This window comes from Podarcis filfolensis (genome assembly GCF_964270895.1).
Source record: "Podarcis filfolensis genome assembly, chromosome: 2".
Classification (NCBI taxonomy): Eukaryota; Metazoa; Chordata; class Lepidosauria; order Squamata; family Lacertidae; genus Podarcis; species Podarcis filfolensis.
In genome coordinates, this window is record NC_139605.1 from 44,055,223 (window position 1) to 44,069,658 (window position 14,436).

The 14,436-nt window shown below is 39.1% G+C and overlaps 1 protein-coding gene across 35 annotated transcripts in view; it reads right to left on the minus strand.

The window, feature by feature from the left end:
- The window catches only part of CACNA1D (calcium voltage-gated channel subunit alpha1 D), a 195,465-nt gene that overhangs the window by 52,872 nt on the left and 128,157 nt on the right, over positions 1-14,436 (minus strand). For 9 of the 35 annotated variants that reach the window (XM_083602889.1, XM_083602887.1, XM_083602888.1 and 6 more), the window contains 9 exons: positions 13,744-13,851; positions 13,512-13,564; positions 13,269-13,415; positions 12,626-12,827; positions 12,091-12,249; positions 11,702-11,812; positions 9,707-9,736; positions 5,277-5,360; positions 4,876-4,959 (listed from right to left, as the gene is read on the minus strand). In XM_083602889.1, coding sequence (XP_083459015.1) covers positions 4,876-4,959; positions 5,277-5,360; positions 9,707-9,736; positions 11,702-11,812; positions 12,091-12,249; positions 12,626-12,827; positions 13,269-13,415; positions 13,512-13,564; positions 13,744-13,851 — 978 coding nt within the window. The remainder of the gene's footprint in view (positions 1-4,875; positions 4,960-5,276; positions 5,361-9,706; positions 9,737-11,701; positions 11,813-12,090; positions 12,250-12,625; positions 12,828-13,268; positions 13,416-13,511; positions 13,565-13,743; positions 13,852-14,436) is intronic. The other 26 variants (XM_083602876.1, XM_083602886.1, XM_083602885.1 and 23 more) reach the window with 5 other exon arrangements.

Consider the following 14,436-nt stretch of genomic DNA (forward strand, 5'->3'; position numbering starts at 1 on the left):
CCTGTAGTCCTCTTTCCAACGCACTGTGGACAATTAGGGAGGGGGAAATAGAGGGCCACTGTAGTTGGCATTTAATTATATCTCACCACTCTGGGAATCTGAGATGCAATATAAAAATGCTATTTACATTAAAGCATTATCAAGTAATTTGCTTCTTGGCATGTATGGACTGTAGTGGTTGGAAGTGTACTGGATACAGTCTCTCCAAAACTACCAGCCAGAGGTAGAAAGTCCTGTTAACTAAGTTTGTTCATGATGCTTGTGGTTGTAACCCTGTGACCTCTGGGTGATGGGTGGCATGTAATTATAATTGCTCAATAATCTTCAGGAAACTTTTCAGGTGATAGCAATATGATTAGGTTTTCTTAAGCAAATTCCATCCGTTTACTTGAGACCCTGTTTCATTGTAAACATGTTTACTGCTAATGAAGTTCACTAGATAAGAGATATAAGAGAGCAGATAGTTGTCAGGACTCGTGAGAAAGCAAGGCAGCAATCACCTAGTTCTGAATACCACCACCTGGTCCTGACCAGTGAAGGAACTGAAAGGAGGTAATCCGCAATTGCAGAAAACCACAGATCAGTTGATACTTTCAGGACGTGGGAAAGACTTTTGGGATATGTTTGTTTGCTGTTCTGAGCAGCTTTAAGACTCTGCTCTTACTGGCTATGTACATTTTGCCCTAACCTCAACAACTACTAAGTCTGGCAACTACTAAGTCTGACAGTGCACCCCTTCAGTGCTTTCTGTTAGCAGTCCATCAAACAGGCAAAGTAAATGGCATTTATTTTTTTTAAAAATCAACCTGCTCTTTCTTCTACACCACCATGACTGAAGCTTTTTAAAAAAATCAAGCAGTGTAACACAAAGTGAACATGCTCTTGAGGAACCCCGCAATAGCCATCCAAACTGTTTCTTACCCTTGACATGCTAAAATTGAGAACATTACAATCCTTACAGGGCCAAGGCGTCTGAATGTCCCAAAACGGCATTTCAGAAATTGTCCAACTAATTTCTTTCAAGTGAGGTGAAAGTTTGGTGGTTATTTATAGTACATATGTATAGAAGTGTAGCACAATTAAGGCCCACTAGGATATCCAAGGAAAAATGGTACGAAATAGGCCCTTCAATTAATAATTATATAGTTGGTCTCCAGAATGTAATGTTCACGAATAACTCACATGTCCGAGTGAGATGGAAGCATTTAGATGACTAGAGTCGTTCAGGGGTTTTGTGTACAATGTGGCATTTCCTTTAGACAAAATGTGAGCAAATATACAAAGATATGTTATGGCCTTTAACAGACCTTTTGATCTGTAAACTCTTATACCGTATATATTCACTTGCCTTTAAAAATTTCTAAAAGTAAAATGAACATGAAAACCAGTTAAAACAACACAACAGAAATGCATAAAATTCAGCAGTATTGCAATATAGCACAATATTTGAACTATAATTCTCACAACACACCTATTCCTGCAGGCTTTGGTTCAGAATGGAGTAGTGGCTAAAGTGCTGGGTTTACATGTGGGCAACCCTGATTGGTCTAGAAGTTCATTGCAGAGCAAGTAGCTCTCTCTTAGCATAACCTATCTGACTGGTTACCGTAAGGTTAAGGTACCTGTCCCTGAGTTTATTGAAACAAATGCAACAATAAACATTGAAGTGGAGTTTCAAGACATTTTCTAGGCTTTTGAGTGTATCCTACAGCAGTTTCCTGTCCCTCTCCTCCCCAAAGTTTCTCTGGAAGCTTGGTGAACTTCATTTCCCAATCCTAGAGTATCACAAATATTATAAGACTGACACATATTCGCAATGCTACAATAGAGTAGAATATAATAGTATTTAAGAAGTCCAAGTTGCTCACTTGTATAAATGTGTCAAAATCGTTCTTGTACAAATGACTATTGCTATTATTTTAATATAGCAAATGTTGCCATCCTGCAAACTGATGTCACCATCTTGTTTATGGGCCTAGAGCTACTTCCATTTCCAAGAATGCACCACCATGGAGACATTGCTTTCACATAAGAAGCATGCAGTTAGGCAAATTTAAAGATGACAGCTGGTACTCGAGACACTGAAAGGAAACTCAAATGGTACCTTATTTTAAATGGGATGTGTTTTGTGGTCTTGCATGCTCATGCATCATCCCTAGTTCCTTGCCCCACAGTAGAAAGTAATTTTGGTCCCACTAGAAAAGCACATCAATTTGTATTGTGGATTTCTCTGAATCCACTATTTGACCCTCTCTTTCAAAAGAGGGAGGTAAAACAAATTCAGAGAAATCCACGATAATTCAGATTAATATGGTATTTAGCCAAGTTGTTCAATGCTTCTGGAGAGCCAGTGTGCTGAACTCAATTGTATGTCAAGATGCAGGTCAGAGAAACCTGGTTAGCTTCAAATCTCATTGGCTAACTTTGGCTGGCCCAATCATCTTCTCTCACATTACCCAACCTACAGGGTGGCTGAATGAGAATAAAACAGGAAAAGGCAAACCATTTACACCAATCTAAGTTCCTTCGAAGGATGATGGGATAAAAATGTAATAAATATTTTTACCCAGAGAGGATGGTGCATACGTGTGCATGAGCCCAATGCTCTACATATCAAGTTCAGAAACTAATGCCTAACCAGCCTCCTCCTCATTTCTAAAATAAGTTAAGGAATAAGGATAAGTTAAAAATTATTAGGCATGGATCTGGTCATTACTCTAGTGAGGAGTATTAATCTATTCCTGTCCCAATATATATGACAAGGTTTTAGGCCCTCATTACAGAGGATTTCAGTCATTACTGGATTAAGAAAACATCAAAGAGAAGGCACATTGCTTGTTTAAAGCAGCATTTTAAGGTTAGAGTAAAAATAGTGTATAATTTAATTGGGTGGTAGTATTTGAAAATATTAAACTTTAATTTTAAAGTCTTCTTGGCCACTCTCAAGAACGGCATTTTTCTAGGATTATAAATAACCTGACATCATTATCTTTAAAAGAAGAAGACACAGATTATTACAGATGTTATTAGTATACAGCGTGAAAGTATCTATTCATTGCAAGTCAAATGTGTAAACTACAATATATGTTAAGCTGTCAGCTCTGTTTACAGCAGGCAGCTAAGTTCTTAAAGAAACTGGATATGTTTTCAAGGAAAGTATTTCTTGCATAGGGTTGAGCATCTGAGTATCTGCTATTCCAAATTAGTTATGTTTTGGGCTAGTTAAGTATTGCTTGGTGAACAAATCTTTATGTGCCCCCTAAATGCAAAAACACTGAGCAAGCACAAATAAAAAATATTTCATTTTATTACATCTGGAAGTCCAGGTTTTGAATCTGGAGCAACTTTTCTTCTAAATGAGGAATGCGCAAATAGAAAGGGAGGAATCTAGCATCACACGCTTCTGACTGTTCTATCAGCAAAAGTTTTAAGCTTGCTAGATAAAATGATCCCCTCTCCCCTCTCATGCATGCTGTTCTGGGGGTTCTCCAAACCCACCCCAGTTCTTTGCTTCATCTGTGCCCACTAACCTTTACCAGCTGATAATCAGTGACGAGACTTCCTGGGCCCTACTTTCACTGTCCCCTTTTCTTCAATATTTAGAGGCCACAGAGCAGTAGAATGTGCCAAGATCTGTGTATATCTCAAGGGCAAAGAGGAGAATCTGTTCAATCAAAGTTTCATTCAGATGAGAAACCCTCATGTGTGAGATATATGCATGAAAATAAAATTTGGTGGTATCTGTGTGCTTTCTTATGAACACTGTACTCCAGAAAGCCAGAGGACAGTATTTCTAGGGAACAATAATACATGGCATCTGCTAGGTATTAAGATTCAAGAATCAATTTTGAAAGGCTTATGTCCTCTTCCATGAGTTGGAAGGATGGCCACCTGAATTCTAAGCCTCTTGTACTTGTGAAAGTTCCCTATGTGTTTTAGAATCCTGGAAAATTAGAGTTCTAAAATGTGTGGGAAGGCTCCAACGATCAAGGAAGTTTCCCAATTCAGACCTTTGTCCTCTAATTTACAGAGAACAAGAACAGTGAGTTCATTTAAGTCTGAAGAGGGTTTAAGATTTCAAAAAATCTCCAGAACCCTGAACTCAGAGATGATGGAAGAGAATGGTTATTTATCTGTGCAAGTGAATGTCTAAGAAGGGGGAAAACCCTAATTTGGAAACTGCTTGAATCCTGTTAGACTTGAATAAAATCTTTTGTGGAGCTCTATAACCCTCAGGAAATGGGAACTATCTACCTTCTAATGGAAATATGGAGACTGTTTCCTTTGGGAGAAGAGGAATAAGGTATTTGGAGGCAGGGCAGCAAGCAGCAGCTCTATGTGCTTAGCAACAACTCCAAAAGAATAGCTTAGAAATACACTACAATTGCATCACAGACATGGCCAATAAAGTGAATTCTCCAAAAGCAATGGAGGTTCCCCAGTTGCTTACACTAATCAGGTCTAGGCAACCTATGAGTCATCAAATCAAGTTTAGCCCCTCAGCCATTTATTTTTAATCCCAGGCAGGCAACAAAGCAGGAAGTTTACTCAGCCCCAATCCAGCTACTATTTATAGTTGGTCAACTATGAGACACGGGAGAATCAGCAGGTTGCACAGGTCTGAATTTCCTTTAGACACCTTTGTAATAGGATGGCCTTGAATTCATTCTGTCTTAGCTTTTGTGCATCCGTCAGCAGCCATTACTGCGTTAATGATAGAACCACTGCTTCACACAGTACTAAAACAATTCATTCCTCGGAAACAAAACCAAAAACGGTGTTGGGATTCATGGGTCGTTAATTCTATTTCTACTTTTCTATTCTATTCTGACGGACAGCGATTACTTTGTAGTGGGGTGAATGGTGGTTACTTACATTAACTTCTGTTATAGCAATATCAACGACGCTACCAACAACAATTAAGGCATCAAAAGTGTTCCATGCATCAGTGAAATAGTGCTGTTAGGACAAGCATTCAGTAGCACGAGAAAACAGAAACAGAAAAGAAAGAGAAGAAAAAGGACAGTGTTATAACACAGAAACACAATCTGAGCTTCCGCAATGCACCAGTACTGCATTTTTCACCTCAAGTCTGAGAAAATGGGAAGCCAACAGCAGCTAGTTGTTTTCCTAAATTGCCATAGCTGAACTATGAACGGCTTGCATTCAGTTTAGAAATATATCCAAATTCTGTGACTTGTCCAGATAATAGAAATAAGTAGGAAAACAGAAAAGAGAGAAGTGGGACTGAAGGGGTTTGGCTGGGGTATACTCACATCGGCTTCACTGAGAACGATGTCTACTATGCTGCCAATAACGACGAGGGAGTCAAACGAGTTCCAGGCATCACTAAAATAGCCCTGAACAGAGCAGGCAGGGTGCAAACGGTTGTGATTACATATGAAATGTCAAAATATTTGCATAATTCTGTTTAGTTTTTTCATAAACAGAAATTACTTCAAACAAAAATCCATGGTGTCATGAGAAAAACCAAACAATATTGTCTACTGAAGGAAAGGCTGATATGTGACATGATTTGATCCCCACATGCTGACAGAAATCTGAAGAGCAGTGTAAACAGGTTTGTATAGGACAGGGTGGAAATTGGATCCTGTTGGTGGGTCTGATTAGGCCCACAGGCCAGATGTTCCATACCCCTGCCCTCAGAGGAGTCCACTTTCCAATCCTTTTCCAAAGGGTAAAAGGTTGGAAACTATACAACAACTTAGGGTGGCTATTATGTTCTCCTAAACTACTGGGGCTGGCGATAGGCAGATCAATCTGTTCCCAATCTGTGACAATTTCACACGGGCTTATTCATAAATCCATTCCATCTGCCTTCTGCATTATTCTGTGATTATTTTTTTAATGAAATATTTAAATGCATTTACACTTCTAAATGTATTTTAGGCCAAAATACACATTTTTGGGGGGGGGGGGGAATGGTACATTTTTTGAACCAAGCAGTGGATTACAAAATTTGCATAAGTGCACATTCCCAGGGGCTCATTAGATTTTGATCCACACATTGGGTCCAGAGTGTGCATATCATGTCAGTTTGCACCGGAAATGACAGAAATCAAATTCCTATAGCATGCCTATTTGGGGGAAAAGCTGACCCTTGGGCAGCAGTAAGATCAGTCGGTTGCAAATTGCCTCTCCCAGGTTTCTTGTACAGGATGTCCTTCAATACTCTGATGCATCACCACTATTGTTTATGAAAAAAAAATCCCTGTAGTCATGAGCTGTGAAAAAGCTAAAATTACAGCACTCAGAAGATTCAGGGGAGAAGGGGATGTAAATGTGTGCTTCTACGAGTTGAGAAAGCTAACATAGTACTGAAAATCAAAAGATCAGCAGAGTAGCATTGAAACATATGTGTGGGCTAAAGTAGGGTAGCCAACCCAAAATTGCACCACTCATAAGCAGACAGTTTTGATAGCTGTATGATTAAGATACCTTAAGAAGCACTTGAAAATGAACCAAGTCAATTTGAAATGGAAAAAGATGGTACTCAGAACAGAAACACTGTGACATAATGGTGAAAGGCAAGACAGACTACATAAAGCTAATGGGCAGCATTTAAGCCCCTTGCTCGTTTTAAGCTACTTGTGTGTGCTTATTGAGAAATATTTTTAAAACAGCTTTGAAACAGTTCTGCTCTGTACTATTAGTGTATCTTTTAATCTCAAATTTGGGAAGGAAAATAAAAACAAACAAACCAGCATAACTAGCACTTCCAGATTTTATTACTTGGGTTATTCCAAACCACCAGATATTTCTGAAGACTCATTTGTTCAATGAAATCTCTAAAGGGTATGGAGTTTTATTATCAGGTTCTTTCCTGATAATCCCATGATTATCCCATGAAATACCCTATGAAATACAGTCTTCATTTTTCTTTGTAATTTCACATTCTGTTCTTACAATATTAGCATAAAAAAAGAATTTCAAGCAATATAAAGCATTGTGAGCCATGTTTCTATTAGAATCATAGCTTTGGAACTCATTGGTTTGGGTCCTATGTGACAACTTTCAAGTATTTGAAGATTAACCATGGACAGGAATCAGACACCCCTGAAGAAATGCTGATGGGATGAAAACCTTCCCCTCAAGACTTCCGGGTTAGCGCCATCGGCGAATGGCGGAGTTCCTCCGACTGGAGGAACTGGCTCCGTGGAAACTGGGTCTACCCGCCGCGGCGAAGGTGTGGACCCGCTAGAAATCCCAGGTGGAAGAAGCCTGGGAACGTGGGGTTCGGCAGAGCACCAGGAGCGCCTCCCCTACTCACAGGGAACCTCATTTTGGGGCTCCGGAGCGAAGTAGGGTGAGCGGCGCGGTGCTGCGAACGGACTGCTATTTTCACGGAGGGAAGCCGCATTGCCATTGCCGGAGAACGCTGACTTTTTCCTGTCGACAATTGGACTCTAAATAAGTACCCGTGAGTAGAAACGGAAAATTGGATCAAGAAATATCCTAATTTGGCACCGAAGCGGGAAGGTTCAAATCAGGAAGTCCGCCTTCCGCTTTTTGTAAATAGACTGAAGCAAAAACCTTGTAAGCTAATAGCCTGGAAAGTTGTTTTACAAAGGTCGAAATTTCCTTCATTTATAACCACTAAAACCCCCTTGGAAGCAGGAGAAAAGGGGGGGAATTTAACTGTTCAAGCCTGCAGGAGAGGGAGTAAAGGAAAATAAGTTTCCACCGTCTCAACCCTGGGAACTGGGTGTCAGAGGCAGAAATTATCGGAGACGTCCATTGACTGTGAACGGAACATTTTGACAGATAGCAAAAGAGAAACAAATTGATTCCAATGTTGCCTTTTGCATTATAAAGAAACAAAATATTTGAAAATTGAAAGTAACTTTCTTTTGTTGGACATGCTTTAAAAAGATGGATACAAATAGAAATTGTATCCTCTAGAGGGAGCTTGTCAAATTGTTGCTGCAGTTTACTTGGGGACTTCACAGCTGTGAGATTAACATCGTGGGACCAGACTGTGACCTTGAATAAAAATGTGTTTGGAAGAAGCCCTGGTGCTTGCTTTTTGCAAGACAAGTGCTTTGTTGGAGCAGCTGCATGAGAAGGTGGATCTGATGAACGAGAAGTTGGATTTGATGACTGTTGTAATCAGTGAATGTGGACAAATAGGGAATACTGACATAGAAATCATACAGGGACTAATCCAGGAAACTGGTTCGACTGGGCAAATGCAAGGGCAGATAATAATGGAGGAAGTTACGGTGGTACCTCAAGCAATACAAATGGAGAGACCCGAGGCCCTGCAGGAGCACAAGTCGCTGTTTTGGAAGAATGATCTTGGAATGGGCCAGAGGGTGTCTGGAGCTGAGGAGGCTCTTAACTTTGGAGAGATTTTGAAATATGCTGTTAAAGATCTTCTGGATTATATTGATGGCTGTGGGGAGTGGGACTGTGGGAATGGGTGGGTCTGATGAGGGGAGATGGAGATAAGTATGGGTGGAAATCCCCCGGAGACCTACTCCTCAATGAGAAAGGAAAGAAACTAAGAAAGAGACCAACAAAAGACAAGGAAAAGTGCAAATATAAACAAGAAGAAGAAGATCTGCAGAAGGGGTATGGAAGAGATTTAAAGGCCTCGGACATAAGACTACCAGGTTGATGGACTAGATGGAATGGATAGTAAGAACTGACATAACCCGAGACCAGGAAGAAGGGACGTTGGATGAAAATTGGAAGAGTCTATAAAGAAAAAATTTTATTTTGGGAATTAGTGTAAAATTAATTAATATTAGGGAGAACGTTGGAACGAAATTGTCTGGCTTTAGTAGAAATGATATAAGGAGTTATGTATAAATAAGCATTAAGTTTTTAAGTTTTAAGGTATTTTATGGTAAGATAAGGTTAGATAAAGTAAGGCAAATTGAATAACAGAATATGGTGAAAGATGGATAGGATGTATAAATTATTGAATGTTAGAATGATGTTGGAATGAAGTTAACTGGTTTTAGCAGTAATGTTACAAAGGAGTATGCAAAAATGGATTGTTAACAGGTGAGAACGTAAAGTTATAATATATCAAGATAAAGGATTAAGATAAAAACAAAGAGGGAAAGGATTTGCTGAATTAACTAACTGAACTGGAATACAAAAAAGGGAGGTGTGAGGAGGTCAGGGAAACAAGTAAATGAAAGACAAGATATGGAAAGATGGATTTGTTTTTAATTGTTTTTATTTTTCTGTATTTTGTATTTTTTTGTTGCTTTTTTATTTCTTTTTCTTATTTTTGTAATTCTTTCTGAAACTTTAATAAATATCATTTAAAAAATAATAATGAAAACCTTCCCCTCAAGCAGAACATGAGTTACTGAGCAGGAGGCAATTAGAAGACCCTATCATCGTGGTGTGATAGTCTTGTGCAGACTTTCTACTTGGAAGGAATGAGTCCAGTGGAGATACTATGGGACCTGCCAGAATATTGGAACATGTCACATATCAATCTCTTAAGGCAAACCTTTCCTGTCAGCGTGTACAAATATTGTTCCCAGCAATGTGCAAAGCCAAAGCAAGCAAACATAAATAAATAAATAGATAACACTAAGTAAAAGAAATAAAGATGACTCTGGAAAAGGGAGAATGCAATATATGGACAAGTCACAGCAAGTATACTTGCATCACACATCTCACAGCTTTCATCACTGCAAAAACCCAATGTACATCTACTTACTAGGTATCTTTTCTTTTTTGGCACACAAATCTGATTCAAAATGGCAAAAGGAAACAATTCCATATCTAATTAGGCAACAGTTGTCTTTCATGAAATTATACATCTAACATTAGTTTCAGCTGGCATTCAGAATGGTCAAGCACTGCGCATGGTATGGATGTTCTGTAATTGGATCGCCTGATCAGGACCAGCCCAAGAGGTGAAGGACAAGATGGCACCCTCCCTCCCACTTCACATACGAAAGCCAACCAAACTGATAGTTTAATTTTACTTCAATGCTGTCAGCAGAAGAAAATCCTCCACTGCACCTGAGGAAAGCAGGCTAGCTTAAGGAAAGCAGAACAGGTTTCATGGCTCTGCCCTTCAACAGGTCCTCACCCATCTTTGCCCCTTGCCTTTGATGCCTGAAGTGACCACCTCTTCTAACAGTAGGACTAGCCTATGCTCCTGATGCTGTTTAATTTCTCCAAAACCAGGCATGGCCCCTTCAATTTAGTTTAGGGCTACAGTGAGGGGCACTGACCCTCTGCCTTGCACTACTGCCTTCACCTAAACTACCCCTTCCAAAGCTGGTATCAGCTGCAGAGGGGAAAACTTGACAGACTTAAGAATTTAATCCATACAGTTCTCTTTTCACAGCTAAGAGCACCTTGGAGGAAGGGGGATACTGGCTAGTAATCAATGTGGGGAGGAACCCCACCCTTATCCAAATTACCCCTTCCCCCAGATGCTTTTAATAAAATAAGAGGATGTTCCAGCAATGGAACTTCCACGAACACATAGGCTGACTCTCCTTTCTGCAGGGAGAAGAGTATCGATGCAGCACGCTATTGTTCTCCAAAAAAAGAGGAAGATGCTTTTTATTTATTTATTGCCTTCAAAGAAAAAACTGCATTTTAAGTCAGGGTGGGGAGGCCAAGGCTCAAAGGCCAGATGCAGCCTGTGGCTCCCATCCTTCCACCTGCCATGTAGGGTTGTTTTCAGGAGCTTCACAACTGGGGAAGGAAGGCTTAGCCTTCCCCATGCACTTTCTACGGAATATGCCCTACACACTGCAAGTAGACATGTGTGGTGGGAAATTCCTATAAGAACTAATAGAAGGTACAGTATTTTTAAGTCTAAACGTGTACGGATGGGAGGTAGGAGTGAGAGGCGGGAACTGTGCATGACAAAACAGGTGTGTGACTGAGTGAGTCAGTGAGAGGATGGATGGATGTGTGTTGTGTGCAAGTGTGGTTTGTGTTTGTGGGCTGGCCACACCCACTTTGGTCTTGGCCACGCCCAGTTCTGGAATGTAGCCCTCAGGCTGCAAAAGCTCGCTGCAAGGCCACAGGCACAAGAAAATGGTTGAAATTAGATTGTACATAAGAAATCTACATCAAAATTATAAAATTAACAAATTCTGAATTTTAAAAAAAGTTTTGGTTTCAAATTCAGGTTTATATGAAGTGCTCACCATTGCTCAAACCTGCTGGTGTCTTTGAAAATGTTTACTAACAGCTGTCAAAAGAACCAATTTGTAAATACTTGTGTGTTCAAGCAGCTTTAATTTTGACCATTTATGTGACAGTGGTTTGTGATATTATGCTACTAAAGTGGTCAAGTGTGCTAGCTGATCCATAGTATTTATTTAACCTTAGTATTGTCTACAAAAGTTCATGAATAATTGTTGTGTTGTGTATGTACAATTTAAGGTGGTGGGAGAATACTTTTCAGCTCTTGAAAGGAATTATTTAGAAAGAGGGGCGTTAACAACAATATACTCCTGACCGCATCTATTACTCAGCAACCATTTAAAAAACATGTCTACATCTCATTTCCTGCAGTTTGCATGCACAGCATTATCAGATGGAATAGTTCTGTGAAGATTTCTCTGATACTTTACCACGAAACCTTGCTTGCTATTTGTCTCTTTAATCAGAAAAAACATGTGGTTTTAAAATAACTGATCCAAAGGCATAACTAATCCTAACTAAACAATGCAAATTCTCTTACCTTGGGCTTAAATGCAATGAGTTTCAGAAACATTTCAACAGTAAACACTGCAGTAAAAACCATATTTAGAATATCCATTGCATCATTAAAAGGTTTAGACTGCCCATAGTGCTGCAAATGAAACAGATGAGAAGACTATTCAGAATATTTGTAGGCAGTAAATAAAAACAAAAAACAAAAAAAACCCCTTAGTTCTTTTCATAATCTTGAACCAATGAATGTTCTGGTGCCTTTAACACCTGCACAAGGCTTCATCCTTAAATTATGCAAGCAATTAGAATTCTGAATTATAATTAAATCTACTGCAAAGTGGCTTAACATTAGTTTACATTACAGTTTCCATGTGTATTCTGTGCCTGTGAGTAATTGGCAGTTTGTTCAATTCCTACCTGCATAGCCAAGCATAGTGTGTTCAGCATGATGAGGACAAACATGATGTATTCAAAGACAGTAGAGTTCACCATATACCAGAATTTGTATTGGTATGGGTTTTTTGGAATGTATCTACGCAAAGGTCGAGCTTTCAAAGCATATTCCACACACTGACGCTATAAAAGGCAGAAATTTCAAACACAGCAGTGAGGGTCACAATTTAACTGGAAATAACATCAAAACAAGCTTCGCATCAGAGAAGTAACCTAAGATACCTCCATTATATGCAGGCTACCTCACATGTGGAGGGGTTTCCTATTTCTGAAACAATTTATTTATGAAAGAAAGACATGAATGTGTAGTATGGCCATGGTTAACTTTTCAGTTGCCCAAGTCTGCATGCTGCACTCTACCGCTATCCAATGATTGTTCATGAGGAAATTTACTCTTTAATAGAAATAAATAAAATGGAAGAGCATCCTCTTCTGAAACAACAGATACTAGACGTCGCTTTCCATGTTAATAACATTTTAAAAGTGTATTCTTTATTACCTGATTTTTGTCCAGTTCACAGTTCTTGTATTCTTGTTCTCCCTGTTCTTGAAATGTAACGATGACAAAACCAACAAATATGTTCATCATGAAGAAAGCAATAATGATGATGTAGATGATAAAGAAAATAGAGATCTCCACTCTGTAATTGTAGATTGGACCTATGTTCTCTCCATTTGAATCTATAGCTTTATACAGAAGCCTGCATATTTTTTATAAAAAAAAAATAGAAAGAAGGTGATTTAAAGTAAAGAAGACTGAAAGTGTTAATTCTAGTTGCAACTGGCAGGTGAGAACTATGAAACAAGACTATTGTATTTACACGTTTTGCAAAAGTTTCACCTAATTTAAAGTAAAAATGCAGAGGTTTCAATTTATTTATTTTTTAGCTTTATTTAAAGACTAAATTATCTATTTGGAAAATCATCAGGAAATTCCACTGATCTTCCTAAGTGGAAAAAAACTCCAGGATAAATAATAAAAAAGTTATTAAGACATGTCCTCACTTCCCATTACCTTCAGTGAGAGTCAAGGATCCTAGTCCTTCCAAATGTATCATGCCGAAAGGAAGATGATGTCCAACATAAGCAGCTGCTCACTATTTAAAAATAGCAGCAAAGACCTTCATAAATGGTATACTTACGCAGGCCATCCTTCAAAAGTAGAAACCGTAAAAAGAGCCATCATAGCAGTAAGCACGTTGTCAAAGTTGAAATCACTGTTCTGCCATACTCTCTCTCTCACCATTGGGCTCTCCACATCTCCATCTTTATAAACAATAAATATTCCCCTACAGGAGGAAAAAGCAGATAGCTACTGTGGAAATGCAATGCTTTTTTTTAAAAAAACCACCAATTCAGGAAGATTAAGAGGAAAACGTTCGTACCGACATTCCACAGGGTTTTGTTTTGCTTCATCTGTGCACCGATAGAACTTTCCCTATGGATAAAACAGAACATGGAAGTAGAATCCATGGCACAGAACTATTAACTACTCTTATCTTTTTTTACATGCATCTCTACTGGAGTTCAGTAAGGCTTGCAAAGAATAATTTACTAGTGCAGTTCTCTGGAATTGCTAGGTTTGAGGCGGGGGCAGGGTTAGAATTCTCTTCTTACCTTAAAGAGCTGGACTCCAATACATGCAAACATGAACTGGAGCAGAGTTGTAACAATCATGATGTTACCAATAGTTCGGATAGCGACAAAGACACACTGAACAACATGCTGTGGGGAAGTCAAGAAAATAAAGGGTCAGTGCAATTTTCATTGGGTGTTTTCATCATCATGCTCAATGAACTTGCATTTCATTAATTATTTTTTACAATGCATGTCATAGAATCATAGCATTATGGAGTTGGAAGGGACCGCAAGGGTCATCTAGTCCAGCCCCCTGCAATGCAGGAATCTTTTGCCCAACATGGGGCCCGAACCCATGAACCTGAGATTAAGCGTCTCATGCTTTTACCGACTGAGCTCAGAACTAAGGGCCACTTGCTCCTAGATAAATGTGTATACGATTGCAGCCTAGCAAATTAAGAGATCTCATTGGCATTCCAAACAATGCTCTTTCAATTTCATCCTCAGAATTTGTAAGCAATAAGGAGCAGCATCTTAAAGGGTGATCTCACTGCTATTTGTAGTGTTGCTATCTCTACTAGGCAATCTGAAACAGCTTCACTAGAAGCTAGCAGTGTGATCCTAGAAATTCCAACACAAAAGCAAGCCCTGTTGAGTTTAGTGGGACTGACTCCCATGAAAATGTATAGGTTTGCAGTCACAAACCTTTACAACTAGAGCAGATGGAAAAGG